Below are 25,595 nucleotides of genomic sequence, written 5' to 3' on the forward strand. Positions count from 1 at the left end.
TATCTTTCTAATAGATTCTTTTAATTAATAAAATAAGCTAAAAGGGAATTCCTATTAGCTTGAAGTTTATATTGAAGATTTCGATTTCGGTTATAATCAAATCTATTTCTTTAAATCCAAAAAATTCTTTTATAAAGATATTATAAATAATAACTTTATATTATTCTTAATCCTTTTGGATTCTTTCGAATTTGATAATATTCTTTTAAATAATTTTCTTTTCAATTAGGAATTATAATATAAAGGAATTATTAATAATAATAATATTATTATTATTAAAAAAAAGTATTACTATAATAATTATTAATTCTTTGATTTCAATTTCTTAAAAACCTTATTAATCTTATTTTGTATTATTAGAAACAAAAACGTTTTGAGATTAAAGATTTCTGATTTAATTAAAAAAAATCTTTTTTGAATAATTTTAAACTTTTTTTTTATTGAAATAAATTTATTGTTTTTTCTTTTAAAAACTAAATTCCATTCTTTTTTTTTTGTAATATTGATATAAAAAGATTTCGGGATTAAATTGATATTAATCAAAAAGGATTTAATTAAAGCTTTTACTTGTAATTCAATCTTTTGAATTGCAGATTCAAGATATATAATCTAAAAGATAATAATTTTGAAAACTATAATAAGATTGCCTTTTTCGATATATTCTCAGAAGATTTCCAAAAAATCTAATAATTTAGATTGCTCTTTATGAGTTTGAATAAAAATAAAAACTAAGAGAATAAGATCTTTTGCTTTTAGAATAGCTTTTTTTAAAATAATAAATATAATTTGAATTCATAATTGTTTGCTTGGATTGTAAAAGGGATTTAAGGAGCCTTTTTTTTTATTTTGAATAAATAAAATTGATTTGATTAAGCTTTAAATAATAAAAGAATTATTAGATAGATTGAGATCCTCTATTTTTATTATAAAATTAAATATAATTAGGAAACTAGAAATCAATATTGATAGCTCTTTAAAGAAACAAAAGAGATTTATTGAAGCAGAAATACCTAAAATGATTATAGAATAAAAGGATAATAAATTAAAGGCTTTAGGAATAGCTTTTTCCATTTTTATTTTATTAGATATTACAGAATTGTTGGAACAATTTATATTGATATTGTATCTCTAAAATATAAGGTTTTTGGAGAAAATTTTTATACGATTTTTCGTATAACTTTTGTATTTGGAACGCCAACAACAATATTACAATAACTACTGGTTCGAATCAATTGGAGATAATTACAATGGAATTGATTTGATAGCTATAATCTAAAACGATCGCGAAAGGGTCATATTCCGAAGAAAATAATTCCTTCGAAATTTGTTGTGTGTCAATTCACACCTTCAAACCTATATTATTCAACAACGATTGAATCAATTGATTAAAACTATTAAGAATCTAATAATCTAGGATCTATTACATTATTTTGATAGGTTCTTGTATTATGACCTGTCTTTCCGCATTTACTACAACACCGAATAGAAAATGCTTCCCATTAGAATTCCTTTCTTTTTAACACTCATCACATTGAATCTAAATATCAACCTCTTGCTGAAATAATATATCAAAAGCCTCTTATCCAGTAAATACTCCTCCTTAACACAATTAAGTTTTTTCACACATCAACACTTACTTGATACCTCATTTGCCTTTCGAAATATACAAATCTCTACACTCAAAAATATATTCTCATAAGCTAATCTCTCTATACCTTTAACTAAAACTAATACAGTCTCGAATATAGATATAGAAAAGCTTAATTGATATCAAGTTATTCGAGATTTCATTAAAGTTGATTGAGAAAGAGTTTCAATTGGATTATAAAAAGTTTGAGAAATCCATTAATCTAGATCGAAAGAGGAAAAAATAGGTATACAAATTCGAATATCCAATTTCGAAAGCACAGCATCAAAATCAAAAAGTATTAAACCTGCTCCTCTAAACCCTGATTTCATATTCTAAAAGATGATTGATTCTTCATATACAGCTTTAAAAGCTATAAAGAATTCAACCTTCAAAATATAATTGATATATACCTTGATAAACTTATCAATTTGATCACCATATAAACGTTTCAGATTTCTAAAACAGCCTACATCAAATAATTGAATTAAATAACTTGAATGCAATGATAGATTCAAGCATATAATATCATTCTCTTTGCAATATACCTGAAAAACTTTTGCTTTATAACTTTCATACCCGTCTAATATCAACATTCGATATCTGCTCTTTTTTCGATTTTTAATATACTTATCAAAATGTTTCAACTATTTTAAACCTATCTCATTATTTATCCATCCATTAGATATAGGTTTAATAGCTCAATCCGTAGGAAGATCGATTTCGATATACCAATTGGAAAGATGAACTTGTCCCTAAACCACTAGAAATAGGGGAATAGTTTCATTCTCTCCATTTTCACATATTATTGCTATAGCCTATTCTCAATTACCTGACTATATTGATTTACTTCTGCCACATCTTTCAATACTAATAACAACTATTGCTACAAATATAATCTTTATCATAAAGCCTGTTTCATCAAAATTGTAGAAATCGCCATCCAAAATGCCGTATTTCGCTTATATATTCGCAACTACTCGAAACCAATCTTCAATAAACTTAGAATCTTCATAAAAAGTTTTTTGGAAATTATAAATATAACTAAAACGCATCTTTAATTTGATTCGATATTATACAAATCAATATACCCAAAACTTTCCAACACATTTCGAATCCCTCGATTCAAAAATATAATTCACCATATCTTCTATATTCTTAATATTGAATAGAAATCCTTTTGAATCCATATCAAGTATATATTTAATAATCATATCCTCTTCCAATTCTATAATTTTATAACAATTCGCTTGAATCTCTGTACATGGAGTTAAACCGTTTATTTTATGACTGATCATTGTACAAGATATATTATATAGCTTAACAACCTTTTGAATACTTAATTTTTTATCTTTTTGAAAAACTTCGATGGCTAAAAGTAAATGTGCTTCTTTATTCATAGATTTTATAATAAATGGTTAATAAAATGTGTATTGAATATGAAGAGTGCGAATTGAGGTGAAAGTGGCCCACTCGGTGATATGGCCCACTCGGTGATAAACCACGTTATTGTATTGTATTGTATCTAGCGAAATACTTCAGAATCACCGGGGTAAATATTAAGTATCTAACTAACCCAGTAAATAAATAAGCAAATAAGTAAATGTATGCTTTAAAGTTCAAATTCCATAAAGTAGAATCAATATAAAACTAATTAATTCCTAAATGTCAATCTTGCTGTATAACAGATAAAACACCGAAAGTTTCAATGCTATAATATCAAAATGAAGAGACGCGAAAATGAAGATGTGTGTATGTATGTAGATAGATAGGATAGAGTAGGAGTTGTCTATTGAATGAGAAAATTGGGGTGATTTGATGTTTGTTATGTTTGTTATGTTTTGTGTAGGGTGCTTGTGAGTTTATATTTGTATTTTGAATATGATTATTGGATCTTGGGATTTGTTTGATAGATGGGTATTGGGGTGAAGATGGGTATAGAGATAGAGATAGAAATAAAAATAGATATAAAGATAGATATAAATATAAATATTAAAGAATTATTTGAATATAGTTTGGTAGTGTTGGAGAGGGGAATCCTAGAAGTGAGATTTGAGGATTGGAGATGCAGATGAAGATGGGGAGTTAGTTCTGGTGGTTGGAGTGCTAGATGTTTAGAATGATACCTATGGATACCTAGACACCCGCTGTATATGATTAGTTTGTTATCTGTGACTCTTTATTGATTGATACAGTAAAATGCAATGAGTATGAAAATTGCTTGATTGTTTTCATGTCCTGTGGATTTAACGATAGACGAGATAGTATTAACCATGTGAACACGAGGCAGTAGTGATGGGGATATTTTTATAATCCACAGTGAGCTAGCTGATGATATACCCCATTTTCATTCCGCCTGGTTTTATATACGAGCTGTCCAGTTGTTCAGTATACTCTCTTGATATAGGGCTGCATTTAGAATAAAAATCATCCAATTATGAAAAGAAAATAAGAGATTCGTGTACAGTTGAGCGTTGGGAGTTGTACCCAAATTAACTACGTCCAGTCCTAGTGATTCATTTCTCCAAATCATGGCCAATTTGAACATCTCTCGGTTTTCCAATCCCGGCCGTCATTCTACCCATGGAGAAAAGAGCTCCTGAAACAGTTTTTCTCGGGCTGGGATTATTATTAGGTCTGATTCGAAAGTTCCTAACTTTTCTTGTCAACCATTCCCATTTCCATACTAGAACCATTGATGCTATCGTAACCTGTATGCTGATAGCAAAGTATAGCCAAATATCGACATCAATTCCAGAATTGAGTTCCGATACATTCATACCAAAAACGCCGGCAACGAATGATAATGGAATGTACACCGTCGCAAGGACTGTCAAAGCCCTGTAGTTTGTTAGCATTGTGATATGGGGAAATTTGACGACATCTTGCAACTTACTTCACATCGTTGGCTTGCTGTATTGCCTTTCTACTATCCTCAACAGCTATCATTGCTGTGAGTAGTGGTATACTGGCACTGTTTTGCTTCATTTGGATCATGACTTTATTTTCAAGGAATTGATAGTCTTTCAATGTTTCCTTGTATTGTTCAGTAAGCCAACTAGAGCTAAGGGTTTCCAGAGAATCAATGACACGGAGGTTCATCTTTAGCATACTCCATGTCTGTTTGAGATACTCCTCGAATGCCTCTTTCTCCGACAACCTTACTTCAGTGGTGGCGAGGTATTGAGGCCTGGAAGCATATATGCTTCCTGTGAGCGGATGACGGCTTGCCATTCATTGCTAGCAAGCCATAATGCTATCAAAGACACGCTTGTTTTTATGAATTTTAGGTCGCCTCGGCTATAATGTAGTTGTCTTTCTTGAACTTGATTTTCGAGTCTTGAACGCATGGTCAGAGAAATATCAAAGTGATCACCGGATTGCTTGGGATTCCCATCGCAGATGATCAAAGCTATGCATGTAGGAAATAAGCCCAGGTCACTTTAAAGAGATAATAGAAACTCCAATACTTTGTGACATTGGAAATGATTGAAAAATAAAAACAACATACTTCTGGAAGGCTCTCGGCTACTTCTGGAAGACTCTTGGCTACTTCGTGACGTCCATACTGTGACGTGTTCCTCCGAAGAAACCAAATTGCCATGACAAAATGTACTCCTTTTGTTTTGGACTTCGCAGATAGATTTAGCAGAGCTGCGTCTATAGCAACGTTGATAGGGTATGACCACATGATCCTGGATGTAGCTTCTACTCGGAAGTAAAAACGCGACATCATCGCTGGCACGCTTCAAGTGGTCTCGAAAAACATCGATACTGCAGCCCAACAATCGGCTGACTATTGGCGATGCATGGATCGATACGTCCCGCAAGAAGTAAAAATGCGCTTCGGATTGTTTGGTTGGAATTCGCTTTAGATACTCCGATAATACCTCTGTGTCCTTGAGTATAACCTTGAAATTTTTGCCCTCACGATCGACTTCCAGAACATGCATATCAATGGGTAACACTTCTTCACGAGACTCGGTACGAGTATTGACAGAGAAGTTTGTCGATACCGAAAGCTCCCCAGCTCCAAAGTTTGATAGCTCTCCTATGGGATCCCAGTAGAGCTCTTCCACATTTTGCAGTATACTATTATTGTGGTTGAAATCATTTGTATCCTGTAGTATACTTTTGCGACATTCCTCCCACTCGATACGTTCAATCCTGGGCTTAGCCACAGCATCGATAACTTTTGGCACCCGCCCACTGACTGAGTCGTCGTCCCTGACCTGGGCTGGAAATGAACTACTTCTCTGAGTGGTCTTTGCAAATGGATTCCACCCACTGCCTGGACCATGCCACGCCTCCTGGCGTGCCGCACGTTTGGTCTTGAATAGGTTGAAACCTTCTTCGGCCATAACTGTAATATGATCGATGTTAATTCGAATCCTGCTAGAGTCTCGAGGGATAAAACAGGAAGATCTAATGAATTCAAATGCACCCCTGTGCTTTTGCGCGAGCAGCCAACCATTTTCAACAGCGCATATGCTCGTCAGCCCTCAACAACGCGAAGGCTCTTTCTGGCACTTGATAGGCCCAGACATTGTTGATCTTGTCAACTCTTAACCACATCAATATTTGCCACCAAATCGGAATAGGAATTCTTCCAACTAATATATATCTTCAACAACAATTGAAGAAATATGTTTCCTGCCTTCACATCATTGATGCACACGCAAATCTCTACGATTAGGTAGCCCATTCAATTTTTCTGTGGACAAATAATCAGCCGAATCTAAAAAAATACACCATTTCATATAAAGAGTATTTTGTTCAAATGCCTATTTGGATCTGGATAGCAAAGGGAGCGAGAGTGACCACATTGGAACTTCTTCGCGGGGCATAATATTGGATGAGTGTTTATGCACGTGAAAGACCAAAAACCTTGGGCTATTGTATAAGCTCACGGGCCATCTCTTCCGACAAGAACTCCAGGACGATGTGTTTGAAGCTGTTCACTATGGTTTCAGACATCGACGTCGAACAATTGATCATCAACACCAAAATGCGTTTGAATAATTGCTACAAATATCTATTGATTCATTCCCAAATACTGATTTACCAGATTCACTAATATCAAATTATAATCATCATGCCTAAACTATTTGGAAACTTCAATCTGTAAGTTGGACAACCACCTTCATCTTCTCTCAATTACTCGAAATCCGTATTCTAATGTCTCTCCCTCTCTAGTCCCACCGATTTCCTCGGTCGTTTCTTAAAATCGCAGTTCAAGAAACTTCCATATCCAGAGACCTCGTTTGCGGGCCAAACAATCATCATAACCGGCGCAAACACAGGACTTGGTCTCGAAGCCGCTCGACACATTGTTCGACTCGGTGCTGCAAAAGTGATCCTCGCATGTCGTACCATTTCTAAAGGCGAAGCTGCCGTTGCTTCGATTTCTGCCTCGCTTCCTAATCACAAAACTATCATCGAAGTATGGCAAGTGGATCTCACTTCGTATGCCTCCGTCAAGGAATTTTGCGTCAAAATAGACCAGCTGGACCGGTTAGATGTTATGCTTGAGAATGCGGGATTGGCAGTGCCGAAATATGAGGAGTTCGAGGGAATGGAAAGTACAATTACGGTTAATGTGATGAGTACATTTTTAATGGCATTACTGGTACTGCCGAAATTGAGGGAGAGTGCTGCGAAATTTAATATAGTGCCGAGATTGACAATTGTAGCGAGTGATGCGCATGAACAGGTATGTTTCTACCCCTTCATCTGTTGTCTGGATTGTCAATATCTCAATTTGGCGAGGCATTAGCGATTTGCGAACTTACCCCTCAATATGAGATCACTCCAAGAAACTTCAAAACTAACGCAAATTCCCTTCTAGGCCGTCTTCAAAGAACAATCCTCTACTCTCATTCTGCCTGCCCTCAAGAATCCCAAGCTTCAACAAGACCGCTACAACGTTTCCAAACTCCTCGAAATCTTCATCATTCGCGAACTCGCTCCCCGACTTTCTAAATCGGACAAAGAACAAATAATACTCAATACGCTTACCCCCGGATTCTGTCATTCTGACCTGATGCGTCATGCTGTATTTCCTTTGAATATCTTGGCTTGCATTGGTAAATCTTTGTTAGCGAGGACAACAGAGGTAGGTAGTAGGACTTTAGTTGCGGCAGTGGCTGCTGGAGAAGAAAGTCATGGGGCGTACATGGTGGATTGTATGGTCAGTGAACCAAGTAAATACGTAAGGAGTGACAAGGGAAAGAATGCGCAGATGAGGGTTTACACTGAGGTCATGGAGGCTTTGGAGCAAATTGAACCAGGGATTACGAAACATATATAGGAATGTACATAATTAGATCCAAATTTATCTCTTATTAGCTTACATATGATTCATATTCACAATCTCATTAAACCACCCATTAAATCACCCATCAAAACTACCTCATGATCCCAAAACACCCTCCAACTCATAAGCACCACTTCCCCGTCTTACAGACCCCGCACTTCGTTCAAAATATTTCACTGCTCCCTTCGTAGTCGCACAACTGCTTATGCTACCCCCATTGATATCCGCTCCCACAGGTGTCTTCTTCCCATCCTGCACTCTCCCAAGCACATGGAAGTAATACCACACCTCACTGAACACCGTATATCCATTATCCAAACTCCCCTTCCCCTGCTCCGTAGCATTATATCTCGGTCCCGAACATCCAATATATGGCACGGCTCCAGTCTCCTTCTTCAACGCCGATTGCAGCGAAGAAAGCGTATATGTAGTTGTATTGGAAGGTACGATATGGTGTTTGCTCAGAAAATCATAAGTTGGGAGGGTGGAAAAGTAAGAGAGGGCGGTGGTGTAGAAAGAGATTAAGTCGGAGAAGGGAGTAGAGTTGTAGGTTGGTCCGTAGCAGGAAGTATCGAAGGTGGAGAAGCAGGTGGCGTGTTTGGAGAATTCGTGCGCCCAGAGGTACCAGTTGGGTTGGTTTTGGGCAATCCAGTAGCTGGGGATGGGGTGTTAGTTTTGGGAGGGGATGGGGAGGTAGGAGGGGAAAGGAGGGCGGGAATTTACTTGTTCATGTAGGCGAGGAGATCATATTTCCCGTAACTCTTGATGATTTCCGAGATGGGCTTTCCGGTGTAAGGAGGCACAGGTGTTCCACTTGCCGTTCCGGTTGTAGTATTAGGAGATGGAACAGGGTCATATTGACGACTACATATTTCCAAAATCAGTTCTGTAGTTCTTTCTCTTCCCCAATAACTTTAAACCACAACAAATTGGAATTCACAAACCTCAAATCGCAATACTGCGTATAACTTCCATTGCAGAAATCGGGCCAAAGTCCATGCAACGTCCACGAATTCTTGGGTAACAATTGTCCCTCCGATTCGTACCCAGTATACGTATCCCAGAATTGGGTACTGAGAACTAGACCTCCAAAAGTCTCGGTACAGCAGGAATCGGTGAGGTCTGGAGAGGCATTCTTGGAACAGGAGAGATAGGGCGTTTCTTATTTTTGTTAGTTGTTTCACTTTCTAATAGAAATGCAATTGTGATTGCGCTGGGGAGGGTAAATACGCACTCAATTCACAGGTGTGGTTGAAACTACTTTCTCCATATAATGATGCTTGTACACCTTGGAACGGGAATAACAGAGGAGCGAGAAACGCAGTAATTTTAACGGCCTGCATCTTGATAACTTTCCAAAAACTTAGAGACGTAATTGAGAAAGCGCAAGCAAAAAGAAGTTTGATCAAGAAATATTTCGAACTTACATTGGAGCTTAAATATAAATAGAAGTAGTCGACCAAACTTTTAGCTCACCTCAGTCACATCGGACATGCATTTAATCTACCTAATTACCGTATAGGAACTCTTACCGAATTCAAAAAAGATATTACTCCGACAGCCTAGTATCGTGCAAACCCGAAAGGACTAAAAGACGGCAACTTATCAATGGCTTGAAATTGTAGAGAAGAAAAGGAAGGAAAGGCAGGTGCTCAGGAACGTGCTGCAGTGTAACCAACGACCCCTCCTTGATTGAATCTTACACGTGGGGCAGGCAATGGATCGGAAAAGATAACTTGGTATCGGAATTCCCCAGGAACGGTTTTGTTGTACTTAGACCTGCCTTTCTAGGAAAGGACAATTGATCGCCAAGAATTGTGGATACCTTGTGAGTATTTCTCAGCTGTCATTCGTATACATGACCGTTGGAGTGGATATGTGCATTGCATTTGATATATTAAACTATACATGTACATGAAGGTTGGCCAGCTCAATGAACGGTGCTCCAAAAATCAAAAAATGTCAAAACGCTTATGCTTTTGTTTTATGCTTATGCATATCCTGAAAATATGTACAATAAAATATGAAGTCATTCGTCTTCATGAGTCGTAATTAAGGCTGGGTATCTATAATAAAACTTTCTATGGTCTTCAACCTCTTCCGAATCTTCGATCAAAGAGCTTGAGTACACCCATAACACTTGCAGCCTCCACTTCCATGGGTGCTCTACCAGCATGTTGGAGCGGTGTAGCATGAAGACGACCTAACCACGTATTCAACTCATCACTGGCTTGATCGAAATTCTTGTGGGTAGAAAGGGTCTTGTAGGTTTCTGCAACAGATAAGCTCGGAGGTGGTTCTGAAGTAGATGCCGGCTCCATTGTCTTGCAACAGCCACCCCCGGAAGAACTGCCACCACAACATCCGTCAGGTGGAGCTGAGCTTGAAGAAGCTCTCATTGCTGCAAGTGATCGACAGAATAGCCCTGCCTTTGGATCACTTATACATTGTTTGCAAGTACCAGGGCCATTGGCACAGGAATTTGAAGCTGGTGCGGCACTAACTGGTCGATGCATATGGTTGGGTTGCATAGATGGAAGTTTGACTTGTGTGTTTTCAACATCTGTATCTGATGGTGGTGGCGTAACTTCATTAAGTAAAGGTGCAAGACGATTCTCCTGTTCTCTTTCAGCACACGGGCAAAATGTTGATTGATCACAGAAGCCGCATGGTTCTATAGGTCGTGAGATGATCTGAGGTGGAGGCGATGGCTCACGGATGACAGGCTGTCGTCGTGAGAACTGGGCAGTAAAATCAATCTCGAGAGGACTGGAAGGCCTAGATGACAAACGAAAACGCTTTTCCGAGGCGCCATCAACTGAAGGAGAGTGTGCCCTCTTCAAATCCATGCCGACATCCTTAAGCGTTTCTTCCAAGCACTGACAGTGAGTGTCAGGACTACAATTGCCACAACCTTGAGTGGACATAGCAATCACTTGTTCAGCACAAGCACATTCGCCCAATGACTTGCAACCGCCACAACCGATTGCTTCACTTGACACCTCAAGGTCTGGAACAAAGGGGATTTGTTCTTGTCGTGGCAGTGGCAAGGATTGTGTTTGAGTGGATTGGCGGTTCCGGCGTGGTGGGAGAGGAACAGCTTCAGTGCTCTTGCTTTGAAGTCCATTTCTGAGATATGCTAATTCCTTGAGTGCAGTTTCCTTTTCTCTCTTTTCGTAGTCTGCAATTCGATCAAGGGTCTCGCATCGTAATCTCCATGATTGAAGTTCGCCATTGAATCTAGAAACCTCTGCCTCAAGTCTAGTAATCTTCAATCTCATATCATTCTCCCGCCTCTGTTGATCTTCCTTTACCTCCTCGAGTTGTTCCTCTAATTCACCTACTCGTGCAGCACGTCGTTCTCTAAAAGCACGTTGAGCGGCTCTGTTTTGAGCCTTTCTCTTTGTTGGTGGGGTATCAGTTGCAGGCTTTCGTCCGGGTTTCGGTCGTGGCGGAATAACCCATTCCTTAGTTGTCATAATAGTAGGGGTAGATACACCCGATGTTGGCGACATGGTATTCATGCTTGATAGATTCCCAGTTTTGATGGCGAGAACAGGAGGAGCTGGAGCAAGGGCTGCTGGAGAACCAGCCGATGATGGTGTTGATACCGCGGGTGAAGCCATGATTCGGGTCAACGAATAGCCGATTGGCGAATTCGAGTTTATCTACCTATCGCAGAAAAGGAAGGTCACGAGATATGAATGAAAATAACTCTTTGGGACCCGACTTTTTCTTCGACGCTGACTGACTGATGAGCATACAAGTAAATCTTTTGTAGTGTAACAGGATAAACTGTCTTTGATGGTAAGAGAAGGTTATTCAGAAATTAAAGTCGTTACTCATCAGAAGAGATTGTTTATGAAGAAAGTAAAGGCAAATATTGAACAATCGTGTACCAAATTAAAGGACGAATGAGCATTGTTTGTAAGATCAGATTAGAAAAAGAAGAGGGAGGGGGGAATAGAAAAGTGTGTGAGAGATCAAAAAGATTAGATTGATAAAAATTAGCGTGAAAAATTAGTGTCACAGTGTCATCAGTTTAGTTACACAAGACGCTACTTTCCGAGAATCGGACTTTATTGGTTTTCCCTATTTTGCAGGCATCCAAGTGAATCTTAAGTGTCTATCATATATCCTTCTAACCTCTTCTTAACCTTCGACTAACCTGACATAAGAATTCAATTGTCAATCGACGAGATATATCCAATCATACTCTATATCACAGCTGGAAATCCCTTCATGCCAAGAGATAAAAGAAGGGATCCTTCATCAACGATTGTCATCTCCTAGGCTGTTGTCCTGGGATTCTGGCTTGACTTTACCAGAGCTTACGTTCGTCGTCTGGGTCCTGTTATGTAAATACCGAGCGACAATCTGCTCATGAATGCCTGACTAGCCTTAAAACGAAGAACTACCTGGGAATTCCAACGGAACGAGTGAGGGCGGGTGCATACAGCAGAGCATCAACCACAAACATATCAAACGCAAAGAACAGAACTCCTGAAAACAGAATATTGAAGCTTATTCAAGAACATTGAGCTCTGAACGCTCGTACTCTTCCTCTCAGAACTTGATTGATTCGAAAATCTCTTACAACCATCAAACATGAGTAAATTCTACTTTGGTGGAGGATCGGGTGATGTTTCCTCAGACGATGAAGACAATCTTCCATATCCCGAAGCCCTTCCCCGATCTGATTTCTTGACTCCATCTTTCGATGCACCAACTTATCTATCTACATTATCAGATCGTCACCAGACCCTCGAGGATTTACGTTCCGACCTTCGTGAGCGTTCACAGAGTCTTTCCAAAGAATTATTGGATCTGGTAAATACCAATTATGAGCAATTTCTAAGCTTGGGCTCGGACCTTAAGGGTGGAGAAGAGAAGGTTGAAGATGTTAGAGTGGGCCTATTAGGTTTTAAAAGAGGTGTTGAGGATGTAAGAGGGAAGGTTAGAGAAAGGAAATTGGAAGTTGAGGGTCTTCTTGATGAGAAAAAAAGTGTTACTAAGGAAATAGCTCTGGGAAGAAAATTACTCGAGGTTGATTCACGACTTGAAGAGTTGGAGGATAGGTTAATGGTTGCATCCCTCGGTCGGTCACCAAATGGACTTGAAGATTCTTGGAGTGAAGACGAGGATGAGGAGGAGGATGAAGATCGAGATGATCTTGCTATTGATGGCGTCGTCAATGGAACAAGTACGAAGAAGCTTCAAAGATTTGTGTTAGACTATCGTAACGTTGAGCATCTGTCGATCACGATCGGATTGGATCATCCGTTCATCGCAGCTCAGCAACCTCGATTACTGCGGTTGAAGAACACTATTGTTCTGGATTTAAATAATGCTTTGAAGCAAGCACTGTCATTGAAAGTAGAAGGTAGACCGCGGCTGGTCAGGATCATGGGCATATACCGTGATTTGGGAGCTGGCGACGAAGCGGTAAAGATATTGAGAGATTTTAAATCGACATAGCAATTGAGCCATGTATTGTAGAGCTTCAGGAGTTTATAGTAATATACCCAGCTAAAGTAAATGAATTTTCATTATACAGTTAAAGTACAAATGTGCGTGTCATAATATGTTGTGTTATGAAGTCGATAAATCTCGAGGGGTCAAACTCGAATTGAGATCCCTGAACTCCCCATTAAGAATGAACCCAGGGCCATTTGTAGAGCTCAAAACCACTTCGACTATCTCTTTGTTGATTTTGTCACTCAATTGTGCCATGTCCTTCTTCACAGCCTCGATGAAGGCCTTGGCATTTCGCTGCATTTCCTCTGGTGTGAAACCGAGTTGACCGACCGCCATTCTTACAACACCCAGACGTTCTCTATATTCAGCGCCTCCAATCAGATCCTTCAAAACCAAGCTAGGATCTTTCACAACGGTACCCGTCTTCGCGCTGGGCATCAGTCCTCGAGGACCCAAAACACGACCCAATCCAGCTTTATTCATTTTCGCAAGGGAATCCGTTTGACAAATACATCGATCGAACTCGATTCTGCCAGCCTTGACAGCTTCAAATATCTCCTCTTCTCCAACCAGTGTTGCTCCGGCTGCTTTGGCAGATTCCGCATATTTCGAGTCTGGAGGGCAAATAACGCATATCCTTAAATCGGTTTTGACGGGGTGTGGAAGTCTTAATCGATTTCGTACGACGGGGCCGTTCTTAAGCGATTTCAGCTTCAGATGTAATTCGTATTTGGAAGAATTTGGAGATCTTCCAACTTCGAATGCTCTCAGATATCTATGCGCTGCATTAGTAAACATGTTGAATTGAATCAATAAAGTAGACTAACCGCATGGCTTCACATAGGGTGAATGTTTCCGCATCTTTTGGATCATATTGTCGATATGTAGTCCTTGGCTTCTTCTTCTTCTTTTCCGTTGTCTTCTTTTTAGAAAATGATTTAGTTGGTCCAGTGAGAGCGCCTGACTTCTCTTTCTTGGAGAGAATCCTCTCTTTGAAGCCCTTATGTCGGACTTGGACTATAGGTATTGAGGCTTTTGGTGCGTGTAGTAAGGCGTGTCGAGCAGTAGACAGAGACAGCCTGCTCATTTGAGCTAGGCATAATCCTGGAGCTGCCATAATGTGTAGATCGAGGCCTAGAGTATTTCAATATTGGTCGAAAGTGCTTGTAATTCGAGATCATCCATAATCACTAGCGCCTAATCATAAATTTTAGCTTCCGCTCGGCGCCCGGTGAAACCCTTTCCGTGCCACCCCGCCCTGAGTCAACAAATTCCCCCACTACTCTCAGAATTTATCTCACGATATAATCAAAGCAATTTACTACTCAGATATACAAAAAAATGAAGTCCGAAGAATTGTCTCAACTGGCGACGAATCTAGCTCCGCTAGACTTCAAGGCTATTGAGCCACATTTAATCGCCTTGGATAAGCACCTTACCCTTCGTTCATACATTAACGGATACACGATCACTGATTTGGACTCAAAAATATGGGTCACACTTCGCACAAACAGAGTTGCAGCTGCTTTCTTAAAGAAGGGCACTTCTCTCAATCTTGTCAGATGGTATCAATTTATTGAGCAGACACATCCAGAGATTCAAGAGGAGATCAAGCTCAAGGATGAGGCGGAGAAGGCAAAGAAGACAGCTGCTAGCAAGGCGGGAGCAAGCTACAACATAGCTTTGCCCAATACCGAGAAGGGGGTTGTGACCAGGTTTCCACCAGAGCCATCGTATGCCAAACAAATCAATTACACCTCACAGTTATGGGACTAATCTTGTTTAGTGGATATCTTCATATCGGTCACGCGAAGGCTGCACTTCTCAATGACTATTTCGCACATGAGCTTTATAAGGGCACACTTCTCCTCCGATTCGACGATACCAACCCTTCAAAAGAGAAACAAGAATTCCAAGACTCTATTATCGAGGATTTAGCACTTATGGGCGTTAAGCCAGACAAGAAGAGTCATACTAGCGACTACTTTGAAGAATTATATCAATACGGTCTGAGAATCATCAAAGATGATAACGCTTATGCAGATGACACAGATCAGCAGACTATGAGGGAACAACGAATGGATGGTATTGCAAGCAAGAACAGAGACAAGAGTGTTGAGGACAACCTCGCCATATTCGAAGAGATGAAAAACGGCACAGAAGCAGGAAAGAAGTTCTGTATCCGAGCAAAGATGTCTGTAGACAACCCAAATAAGGCAATGCGCGACCCTGTTATCTACCGATGTCCCAACGACGATCCCGAGACTGGTGGTCCCTTGCCCCATCACCGCACAGGTACTACTTGGAAGATGTATCCTACCTATGATTTCGCATGCCCAATCGTCGATTCTCTCGAAGGAGTTACACACGCCTTGAGAACAACCGAGTACAACGACAGAAATCCTCAATATCAATGGTTTATTACCAAGTTGAACCTTACACCAGTACACATGTGGGAATTCGCTCGCATGAACTTCGTTCGAGTCTTCCTCTCAAAACGTAAATTGGCCAAGATGGTTGATGCTGGAAGAGTCTGGGGTTGGGATGACCCCCGTATGCCTACAATCCGCGGAGTTCGAAGAAGGGGTATGACAATTCCCGCTTTGAGAGATTTCATCTTGAAGCAGGGACCAAGTAGAAATATTGTAACCATGGATTGGACCAATTTCTGGGCCTCAAACAAGAAGGAAATCGATCCAATTGCACCAAGACACACAGGTGTCGATATCAAGGATCAAGTAAAGGCAGTTGTCACCAATGGTCCAGAGTCCCCATACACCGAAGACAAGCCTAAGCATGGAAAGAATCCCAAGGTCGGAATGAAGAAGGTTACATATAGCAAAAACCTCATTCTTGATCAAGAGGATGTCAAGTTATTTAAAGAAGGCGAAGAAATTACTCTCATGAATTGGGGTAATGCATTCGTGCGCAAAATTAATGGCTCTGGTCCAATTACAGATATTGAGCTGGAACTGCACTTGGAGGGTGATGTCAAGAAAACCGAGAAGAAAGTCACTTGGTTATCCTCTGACCAAACCCTTGTTCCAACAGAGGTGTATGAATTTGACTACATGATCACTAAGGACAAATTGGAGGAAGATGACAACTGGGAAGATTTCCTCACACCAGATTCCGCTCACAAGACAGATCAGCTATGCGATAGCAATGTTGCCGATCTTAAAGAGGATGATATCATCCAGTTGGAGAGAAAAGGGTATTTCAGAGTTGATAGAGCGGCCAAGGATGGAAAGCCAGCCGTGATGTTCGGCATTCCCACTGGAAAGACGAAGTGAGGCTATGAAAGGATATAGAGGGAATGAAGAAATGATATCAAAAGACTAGCAATTATAAGGATCGTGGAATGAATAGATGAACGAAATGTTGCACATTTTCAACTTCCTTCCTCTTTTACCGTTGTAAATTACGACTGAAACACTTACATCCCACCCCTACTTGCCTGGAATGATGAGTGCATTTGAATGATGAGTTACATTTCAAGATTGTATTTATCTAGGTTATTGAACGTGATCGAGACATTGCCGTTGTACGTACATCTTATGTGAGGCTGATCTATATTTAAGATTTTAAGGTTAAAAGCCTGTGAATTAGTTAAGTTTACATAAGCTTATACAAGGGTTCCAAACAGGGCTCTTCGTACAATAATGCACCGCTAGAACACATATATTAATGTACGTACAATATCCTCAAACTTGATTGCGGATCTCCCACAGGATGGCATTTCATTTGCCGCTGGAAGAACCAGGGCCTAGAAGTCTCCGTAACCACGATGCCAACAGCCCAGCAGCTGGCGGTCAAATTTGGATCAAATTAAGCAAAGATCTCTGCAAGTCATACAACTGGCAGAGATATCAGCTTCGTGCCAAGAAATAGCGATAACATGATCCATCTTAATCACCATTGGGTATCCTTCACGACCGCGAAAAGCGATCATCTATATGAGGATGCAGACGCAGTCGCCGCCCCACTGTATAGATTTTACTTAATGAGTGAAATTTCCACGTTTTCTTTTGTGTGAATTTTCTTTCTTGTCTTGCAAAAGCTTTCTTTTTTTAGGATCGATGTCGCGAGAGCTTTCCTGGAACTTCCGCTTCTGGAAACGAGAGCTTGCTTCCCTCTTTTGCGGAACGCTATGCTTCATAGCTCTAGCTGCACTTCTGTATGCGTTTGATGGAAAGACTATTTTTCGTTGGCATGGCATCACACTTAACGCCTTGGTATCAATTCTTTCAACCGCTGCTAAAGTTCTTGTTCTGTATTCTATTGCTGAGTCCACTAGCCAATGGAAATGGCTCCATTTTTCAGAACAGAAGCATTTTCTGATAGATTTCGATAAGATTGATGCTGCAAGCCGGGGGCCATTAGGTAGCTTCAAACTGTTATGGAGGAAAAATCGGGAGTAAGAAATTTAGTCTTCCATTTGCGATGCAGAGACGATACTCACACGGATAGGCTCATAGTACGCATCGGTGCTGTCACGACGGTTCTTGCGTTGGCTGTTGATCCTTTTACACAACAACTTGGCCAGTATCAACAACGTCAAGTTCCTCAAAAACATGGAATTGCCGACGTCCCGAGAGCAGATCGTTATTCTAGGGGCCGATTGTTCAATACGCAACTCACGATGGTGTTAAGTAAACTCGATCCTTCTAAAACCCCAATAAGTTATCAAAGCCGCTGACCCATGAATAGGTGATCCGCCCAAAGTACAAGCCTTCGCTGACGCGGATTTCATCATGCAATCAGCTGTCCTATACGGTCTTACGCAGCCTAGTGAAATGATCGCTCAACAACTTCCTCACACATGTACTTCTGGAAATTGTACGTGGGATGCATTTGAGTCCCTTTCGGTTTGTAATGTTTGCAACGATCTTAGCGACAAAGTAGTGAAGTATCGAGATTACAATTTTCTCTTCGCAGACTTGCAAACCGACAATGGTATTGCAATTAGAGAGATGGGCACTGCATTCAGACTTCCCAACAGCTTATCCATCGATGGTTTTGACAGTTGGAACTATACCACCGAATCTACATCTTTGGAAGTTCCAGGTGGTATATTTATGACGACTTATGGAACTGGAAATGGTAGTGAGACGGTATCACTACAAGATATTGATACGTTGATATGGGCGATGACTTTTCTCAAAATACATCCCCCTCAAGATGGATCAAATCAGACGTGGCCAAACTTAGAAATCGAAGCACGAGAATGCGGCCTATACTATTGTGCCAATCGGTATAATTCTACGATTTCGAGCGGCACTCTGTCCGAAGACATTTCCGAGGTTACAAGTGCAAAGCGAGATCCGGATTCGTGGCAGATTACAAGCTCGAAGTGGGCCGCTGTTCTCAACTCGTCGACCGTATCAAGTCTTAATTTCGATGGCAAATTATCCGCGGCGCCTCGATCCGACCTATCCCTAGGTGGAAAGTATAACGTCTCACAAGCGGCTGTCAATAGCGTCAGTAGCTACTTCAGTGACTTTTTTTCGACCAACCTGAACATCACGCACAATGTCACTGAGACACAACAGGCAAGGTTGAATGGCTACATCATGTCCGATGGCAATCTTCAGTATAAGCCCAGCTCGATGCAAGCTTTCAATATGAGCAATGATCTCCCAGCTACATTCGCGTCTCTTGCAAAAAGTATGAGCAACTCCATCCGCGCTAACGACGATGGCGCAAAAGTACAAGCAGGCACAGTCTATGAAACGGTGACCTTCTATAAAATTGAATGGGAATGGATATCATTGCACTGTTTCTTCATCATTGCTGCTACTATTTTCATCGTCCTTACAATCTATCAGACGAGGCTACGTGGAACTCCTGCTTGGAAGTCAAGCTCACTTGCCGTTCTTTCTAGAGGGCTTATGGTAGGCCATACGTTTAGGGGCGCGGAGACAATGAGTGATTTAACTGCGAGAGCAAGAAGTGAAAAGGCTTGTTTGTATGGGAATTATAGTGAGATACAAGAATCTCGTGAAGATGTCGAGCTAGAGGAAATTGTTATGGGACCGTCGGATGTTCAGAAGATATTTAAAGGGGCACGGTCGATAAGATAAAGACGAATCGTATATTTGCTATTTTGATGAGAATAGTCATTATAATCAAATTGAAAAAGTGCACTCACAAACATAAGAAGGTCAGGATAGCAGGTATCCCAATTTGAGCTTTGTACGTGTTTGATGAGTTTTCAGTGCGAAATGTATCAATGATCAAAAACAGTTTTTGGTTGATTGCAACACGGAGAGGAGGTTTTAATTTTGTTCCCCCACACTATTCGAATAGTCCCAATGTAAGTAATCGAGATCATTTGTAACATTATATGCAGCGTCTGACTGTGTTCTTGTGTGGGTTTCTTTTTTTGGTTCATGCATTTATTTACAAAACTAGTTAGTTAAGATATTAGATCAAGTGACCGTACGATGAGTAGTGGAGCTGCTTGTTGGTAAGTTGTGTTGGTCTTATGCATCTCGAGTCCAATTGTTGGTTCTAAGCGCATTAGCATCGCTCGCGTAACTTGTTAGCCGCGAATGACACAGTATAAGACTATTCTGTCCTCGTTTCTATTGTATTTCTTTTTTTTCCTCCGAAATTTAATTCTTTACAATTTGTGCTGACATATGAATAATTCGTTGATTGAAATACATCTCATCCTCTCATATTTAAATCTATCGCTCACCAGATTGTCATGGCAACCTCTTTACCCACAGTCGTCCTAGTGCACGGCGCTTGGCATACCCCTGCCAACTACAAGAGCTACAGCGATGCTTTAGAAGCACAAGGATTCAAGGTCCTCTGTCCACAACTACCTTCATGCAACGACAAATCTCCTCCTGTCTCTTCATTTACAGAGGACGTCGCTGCTGTCCGCAATGTTGTGAAATCACTCGTCGAAGCTGACGAGCGAGTTTTGATGGCCATGCATTCTTACGGCGGAGCAGTCGGTACCGACGCCGTCGAAGGCCTTACATTCGCTGACCGCAAGGCTGAAGGAAAATCCGGAGGAGTCATCCATCTCTTCTACATGTGCGCCTACATTGTTGCTCCCGGAACATCGGTCTGGGACATCTGTCAAGAAGCAGGCTTCGCCGATCTCTGGCCTCAATTTATCCAGAACTTCGATGATGGATCTACATTCCCCGTCGACCCATCTCTCTCATTTCTTGGTGGTGTAGAACAGCATATCGTCGATAAAGCGCTGCCGGATCTGGTGAGGTCTCCAATGTCGGCGTTTGAGGCGAAGACAAAGGGGGATGCGTGGAGGAGAGTTCCTGTTACGTATATTTTGACGCAGCAGGATTATTCAGTGCCAAGACCGTATCAGGATCTTATGCTTGAAAAGGTGAAGAGTGAGGGGGTGGTGGTTAAGACGGAGGATTATAAGACGTGTCATAGTGTTTTTATTACGAAGGAGAAGGAAATGGTGGGTGCTGTTGTGGTGGCAGCGGGCGACGAGAGGAATTTGACGTAGTCTGCGTCACAGAATATGCAGAGAGCCGGGAATATTATATCATTACTCTGTCAATGTAGATTGGATGGTTCATGTAATTCTGACAATTGTTTTGTTTGATCACTTTCAGAGAACTCCTGGACTTTGTCGAAGCTTTCCCCGCTTTTTAATTTTCACACAAACTGCTTGCTGTCTCTATTTTCATCGTATCTGATCATCAATCCTGCACAATCAAGTGGTTTATTTCGATGGATTTTAAAGGTTATTTCTCAAGAATGACCCTAACGTGGAATTCTATCGATGTCTCTATCGATAAGTGAGAATCAACTAGTAATGCATGACTTCACCACGTCAGCTTGGCAGCATCTCCTCCATAACGCGAGCTTGTCATACAAAAAAAGACGTTTCCAGTTGCTGTCATGAAAACTGCCTCAAGAAACCACCATTCCTCATCTGTCAAGTGTCCTCTAGCTGCTAAAATCTCAACTTCTTCTATTATCCATGATTCCACTTGTAATTGATACGTATATGCTGCCACCTTTGCTTCCGCACTGGTTGAGAGTGATTTCAGATGCTGGAAAACCGCGACAATATTTATCATGTCCTGGGTATCACCCTCCTTTAGGGCTCTAGATTCCTTCTCGTAGGAAGCCATGTCATTGATGATCCCAAGGTGATCACTAATCAACCTCAGATACCTGGCAAATCGGGGGTCATGCACGTTTACACTAGACTTGATTGTGAACTTTGCGGCCGCAATGACAAACCTATATCAAAATCAGCGCCTCGGAAATGTTTCACCAGGGGGAGGGGGTATTTACTGTGCTCCCACGTTCGAGCGTCGAAAGTTCAAATATTCTTCCAACGAATGAAAATCTCCCTTTGGATGAACGTATCGAAACGCTCCAAGCAATGCCTCGATCATCTCTTTTCCGCCATTACCTGATATCTCGTCTTCATCCGCTATAGCGCTCACGGTAAACTTCAAGTGACGTTGGAAGTCGCTGGTGACTGAATCCGATGGTAGTATATCATTTGGACTTCTGAAATGGCAAAGAAATTGCTCTCTCGAATTCATGAGCTTCTCTTTATTAGCACCAGCTTTATAATATTAGTTGGTAACACGTACTGGTGTTCCTTCCGGCGTTTCTTCCATTTTATCTTTTTCCAGAAACTATGGCATCAGCTTGCAGGCTCTTATTGGATTAATCTATCCGGGGTTTCTCTTACCGTCAAAAATAAAAAGCATCAACATTACTGCGGCGATTATTCTAGCTCGTCTCTCATTTGCATTGGGGTACATGTAAGATGTTGCAAGTACCACCCGATGTTCCAACCCCGGACGCAGCTCTTTCTTAGCAAGCCCGGCCAGCGTGAACCCATTCCTCATTTCCATACTCGTGCTAGAGCTATCCACAGCGATCAGTTCGAGCATCTTCCTGGTCTCGTCGAGATTTGCTTTCCAGTGTTTGTTTCCGCGGATGAGCTCAAATCTCGAACGATACGGAAGTCCTGCAGCGCGGGGATTCACGCGTACGCTATTTCTAGTTGTATATTCACAATTGGCTGAAGCGTAGTGTGGGAAAGAGAGGGGCAGCAAGTTGGTAAGACGGTGGAGAGCCTCTGGTACTGGATCGTAAACATATTCAATGGGAGAAATGTAAGGAAGGTCTTTGGGCTCGGCGACTCTCTTCAAGTCTCTCTGGCTTTTGGGTGTTGACGGCAACGAGACAGATGGTGATGATTGTGAGTCCTGGTAGATTTTGTCCTTGCTTTGAACTTTCCAGTCATAGAAATCCAGGAAGTGTAGTAGGGATGTAGCTGGAATCATAATTTGGACAATTCTTCAAAGTATCAACATAATATACGAGACAGATTGTGAGACAAGAATCAGATGGCTGTTTAATATACCAATGATATGACGCTAGTCCACAGTTTGTTCGAGTAGCCTTATCAACCTTATCAGGGAAATACATGATATAACGCCACATGAACACAGAAAATGTGTTTCAGTGCTAAGATTTCATGTGTATGAGATTTTGGGAGCGAGATTCAGCCCCTTAGCTCCACATAGGAAAGCCATTGCAGATTCATATGCTATCTTTGGGGAAGTAATCTATACACGAAGTAATACCACTAGAGCGATCAAGCCATGGGATGTAGATTTATCCACCCTGTAGATCTGGACAACCAATACCAGTAACCAATCACAACGGAGCTTTCCTTATTCTGCTATAAAACGCTTCTTCGAATGTAACCTAGTTTGGATAATATGAGGTCTTTGTTTGCATCGAATGTGACAAACAACATCTACGAAGATCTTCTGAGTGCAGCTGAGCTGCAGCACCCAGGATAAGTGATCATCTCTTTTGACGGCAAAATTAGACGTATCCAATTCCATAAATGAAAGTTTGAGGGACCCGCTCCAGTCTCAGAAATCAAGCACTTTTTCACAAGGTTCTACCAAAATTTAGATGGGGAAGAGTTGTCTGGTTCACATTACTGACTATTCCTCTTTGAATGAAAATGCCTCACAGTGCCTTGGTTTTTCGAGATACAGCTTTCCATCATCTGGAATATCTAGAATTTCGAAATCGACCCTCGACAGTAGTTCGAAACGTCTCGTCCGGAGCTGAATGTAAGACTCAGAAATCTCCTATTCTAATGACAAATCTACCTAGTCTGCTTAGATACCCCGCGAGCGGGTTTTCGCGAGTCAGGTCCTACCCATGAAAAGCACCCATGACCTCCTACAAACCCCACTACTCGTGAGAACCCAAATTGAGCCTAACTCGATCGCTTATTTTCTCAGGGCTGGCTGAAGCAAAAGTGGTCCTCGCTTCAGAGGATTCGCAAATTCTCCAATCAGAAAGAGGAGATAAAAGAAAATAAAGTTCCAGGCGGGCTGGATATGAGATCTTGTAATCAAGCTTACATGGTAGCAAGCTAGTCTGAATGCATCGATTGACCGAACGAACAATAGAGGAAGGTCAATTTTGACGGTCGTGAGCAGCTTGGTCGATCTTGATACTATTGCAGACTGGGCGCCTATCTCGCTTTCTTTTAAGCGCTCTAACATGTGCGAAATTTATCAAGTATCCTTATCATGTTGGATGATAAACTCGAGCTGTAGGATCGCATAGAGAAATGATACTTCGTAATGGTAAAAGAGTCGAAGCAAGAAGAATATACTAACCATTGTCCTTCAATATTTTCTGCCTTCGCCATAGTAGCAAGATTTCTTATTCAGCTTACCTAGTATCCATGAATCTTTCAAGGGAAACAATCTTCGAGCAATATCGGTTATTCCTCACACAATTTTATCCCAATACACTCACTCACTCACTACCACTTTCATAATATACGATAGCGATGTTCATGAACAGTAAATCATGAGATTAATGTATCTTCCGGTTAATTCATTTGAGAAATCGTTAAGAGTGACTGAGACCTTGACGGAGACGAGGAAGCAAGCGTTTAATGGGTTAGAGAAACTGTCACAATAAAATGTAGCTCCTTTTGAATTGTGCTCACAAATATCCCTCTCTTTTGCATTCCCAACTTTCGAACTTCACAAATGATAAATTAATTACCAAAGATAGAATCATGGAAAGCAATAATTGCAATGATATAGAGTTGGATGGGTTCGAACCGGCAATCTCCCAAGATACATATGTGTCACAGTCGCCCGGGTGAGTGTATTCATGGATGCACCCTTTACTTGAGTGTTTATGAAAATGCTGTATCATTTAAGCCAGAACCCTTCCAATACAAGAATAATGGCAGTGGAAGCCTTAGCATATAGATCTGTATAAGCTTGCACAATTTGGAGAAAGGACGTTTGGATCGTTGGAAGGCGATTGTTATTTCCTTGTTCAGAAACAAATACTGAAAACACTAGACTCCACTCCGCGACGGCCGTAAGTGCACACGAAAACTCTCAGCTTTAGACCACTCAATTATCCTGGTTGAGAAAAGCAGATGGAACAGTTAGCAAAAATATATGGAGCTGGATGGATTCGAACCACCGATAGTATTGCAGTAATCTTCTTAGGTCGACCGCTGGATGCCCGCCCGGGGGAGCGAGGCACCTGGTACGAATCATACTGCAGCATTGCTTCACCACTAAGCTAAAGCCCCTTCGATGTATTATGATGGAAAGTTGTTGTTGACGTATATGAAGGTGTAATGAATGAGCTTGCTTTGAAAGCTGACCGGGCTCGGTCCTTCCAGATTGGGAGTACCCAACCCAGCCGTGTCCATTAAATGAGAATGAAAGTCATATCTTTGCTCAAAAAAACAAATTAAATCTTTGCATTGCTATTTTGATTCAATAGTCATATTCCCTAGCTTCAAGCCTCAATTCACATCGGAAGGCTATTTGTTCTAGATTCTAGACACCGCCACGAAGAACCGAAATATCACAATCCTGAAAGAGAAACGAGATGTGAAGTTTTCGGCAGATTAAAATCGAACTTATCTTTCGAGCCCATTGTGATGCTCAGGGATTGGCAGATGTCGGGATTTCTATGTGCCTGTAGTATGCGTTATCCTCTCCATTATGATGCGGACACTACCTATATTGAACAATGTTTTTCTCATTGATTTGACTTGATTATTGATATCGATGAATCAATCTTGATAAGTTGATGCACGTTTGCTACTTGGAGTGGAGTCACTCCTTTTTGAAGATTGACTCC

The 25,595-nt window shown here is 40.8% G+C and overlaps 10 protein-coding genes across 10 annotated transcripts; 5 read left to right on the forward strand and 5 right to left on the reverse strand.

Moving 5' to 3' along the window:
• Nucleotides 1–4,143: 4,143 nt before the first annotated feature.
• Nucleotides 4,144–5,988, reverse strand: EAF02_006030 (uncharacterized protein; the record flags this gene model as incomplete). Its single annotated transcript, XM_038902078.1, has 4 exons — nt 4,144–4,468; nt 4,524–4,691; nt 4,793–5,039; nt 5,139–5,988. 4 exons carry the CDS (start codon nt 5,986–5,988, stop codon nt 4,144–4,146), a joined length of 1,590 nt encoding a protein of 529 aa, XP_038758295.1.
• Nucleotides 5,989–6,722: 734 nt separating this feature from the next.
• On the forward strand, nt 6,723–7,937 carry EAF02_006031 (uncharacterized protein; the record flags this gene model as incomplete). Its single annotated transcript, XM_038902079.1, has 3 exons — nt 6,723–6,751; nt 6,824–7,340; nt 7,476–7,937. 3 exons carry the CDS (start codon nt 6,723–6,725, stop codon nt 7,935–7,937), a joined length of 1,008 nt encoding a protein of 335 aa, XP_038758296.1.
• A 102-nt stretch (nt 7,938–8,039) lies between these two features.
• Nucleotides 8,040–9,286, reverse strand: EAF02_006032 (uncharacterized protein; the record flags this gene model as incomplete). Its single annotated transcript, XM_038902080.1, has 4 exons — nt 8,040–8,598; nt 8,667–8,807; nt 8,888–9,104; nt 9,178–9,286. The coding sequence occupies 4 exons, from the start codon at nt 9,284–9,286 to the stop codon at nt 8,040–8,042; spliced, it is 1,026 nt and encodes a 341-aa protein (XP_038758297.1).
• A 747-nt stretch (nt 9,287–10,033) lies between these two features.
• EAF02_006033 (uncharacterized protein) lies at nt 10,034–11,569 on the reverse strand (the record flags this gene model as incomplete). The annotated part of the gene is made up of 1 exon (XM_038902081.1): nt 10,034–11,569. The coding sequence occupies one exon, from the start codon at nt 11,567–11,569 to the stop codon at nt 10,034–10,036; it is 1,536 nt and encodes a 511-aa protein (XP_038758298.1).
• A 982-nt stretch (nt 11,570–12,551) lies between these two features.
• Nucleotides 12,552–13,421, forward strand: EAF02_006034 (uncharacterized protein; the record flags this gene model as incomplete). Its single annotated transcript, XM_038902082.1, has 1 exon — nt 12,552–13,421. The coding sequence occupies one exon, from the start codon at nt 12,552–12,554 to the stop codon at nt 13,419–13,421; it is 870 nt and encodes a 289-aa protein (XP_038758299.1).
• Nucleotides 13,422–13,535: 114 nt separating this feature from the next.
• Nucleotides 13,536–14,538, reverse strand: EAF02_006035 (uncharacterized protein; the record flags this gene model as incomplete). Its single annotated transcript, XM_038902083.1, has 2 exons — nt 13,536–14,196; nt 14,249–14,538. 2 exons carry the CDS (start codon nt 14,536–14,538, stop codon nt 13,536–13,538), a joined length of 951 nt encoding a protein of 316 aa, XP_038758300.1.
• Nucleotides 14,539–14,762: 224 nt separating this feature from the next.
• Nucleotides 14,763–16,714, forward strand: EAF02_006036 (uncharacterized protein; the record flags this gene model as incomplete). The annotated part of the gene is made up of 2 exons (XM_038902084.1): nt 14,763–15,154; nt 15,208–16,714. The coding sequence occupies 2 exons, from the start codon at nt 14,763–14,765 to the stop codon at nt 16,712–16,714; spliced, it is 1,899 nt and encodes a 632-aa protein (XP_038758301.1).
• A 786-nt stretch (nt 16,715–17,500) lies between these two features.
• On the forward strand, nt 17,501–19,504 carry EAF02_006037 (uncharacterized protein; the record flags this gene model as incomplete). Its single annotated transcript, XM_038902085.1, has 3 exons — nt 17,501–17,838; nt 17,892–18,073; nt 18,132–19,504. The coding sequence occupies 3 exons, from the start codon at nt 17,501–17,503 to the stop codon at nt 19,502–19,504; spliced, it is 1,893 nt and encodes a 630-aa protein (XP_038758302.1).
• Nucleotides 19,505–20,133: 629 nt separating this feature from the next.
• On the forward strand, nt 20,134–20,916 carry EAF02_006038 (uncharacterized protein; the record flags this gene model as incomplete). The annotated part of the gene is made up of 1 exon (XM_038902086.1): nt 20,134–20,916. The coding sequence occupies one exon, from the start codon at nt 20,134–20,136 to the stop codon at nt 20,914–20,916; it is 783 nt and encodes a 260-aa protein (XP_038758303.1).
• A 322-nt stretch (nt 20,917–21,238) lies between these two features.
• On the reverse strand, nt 21,239–22,726 carry EAF02_006039 (uncharacterized protein; the record flags this gene model as incomplete). Its single annotated transcript, XM_038902087.1, has 3 exons — nt 21,239–21,662; nt 21,717–21,996; nt 22,126–22,726. 3 exons carry the CDS (start codon nt 22,724–22,726, stop codon nt 21,239–21,241), a joined length of 1,305 nt encoding a protein of 434 aa, XP_038758304.1.
• Between the last annotated feature and the right edge of the window lie 2,869 nt (nt 22,727–25,595).

The sequence above is a fragment of the Botrytis sinoallii genome, assembly GCF_014898435.1.
Source record: "Botrytis sinoallii strain Bc 23 chromosome Unknown BSIN_009, whole genome shotgun sequence".
Lineage (NCBI taxonomy): Eukaryota > Fungi > Ascomycota > Leotiomycetes > Helotiales > Sclerotiniaceae > Botrytis > Botrytis sinoallii.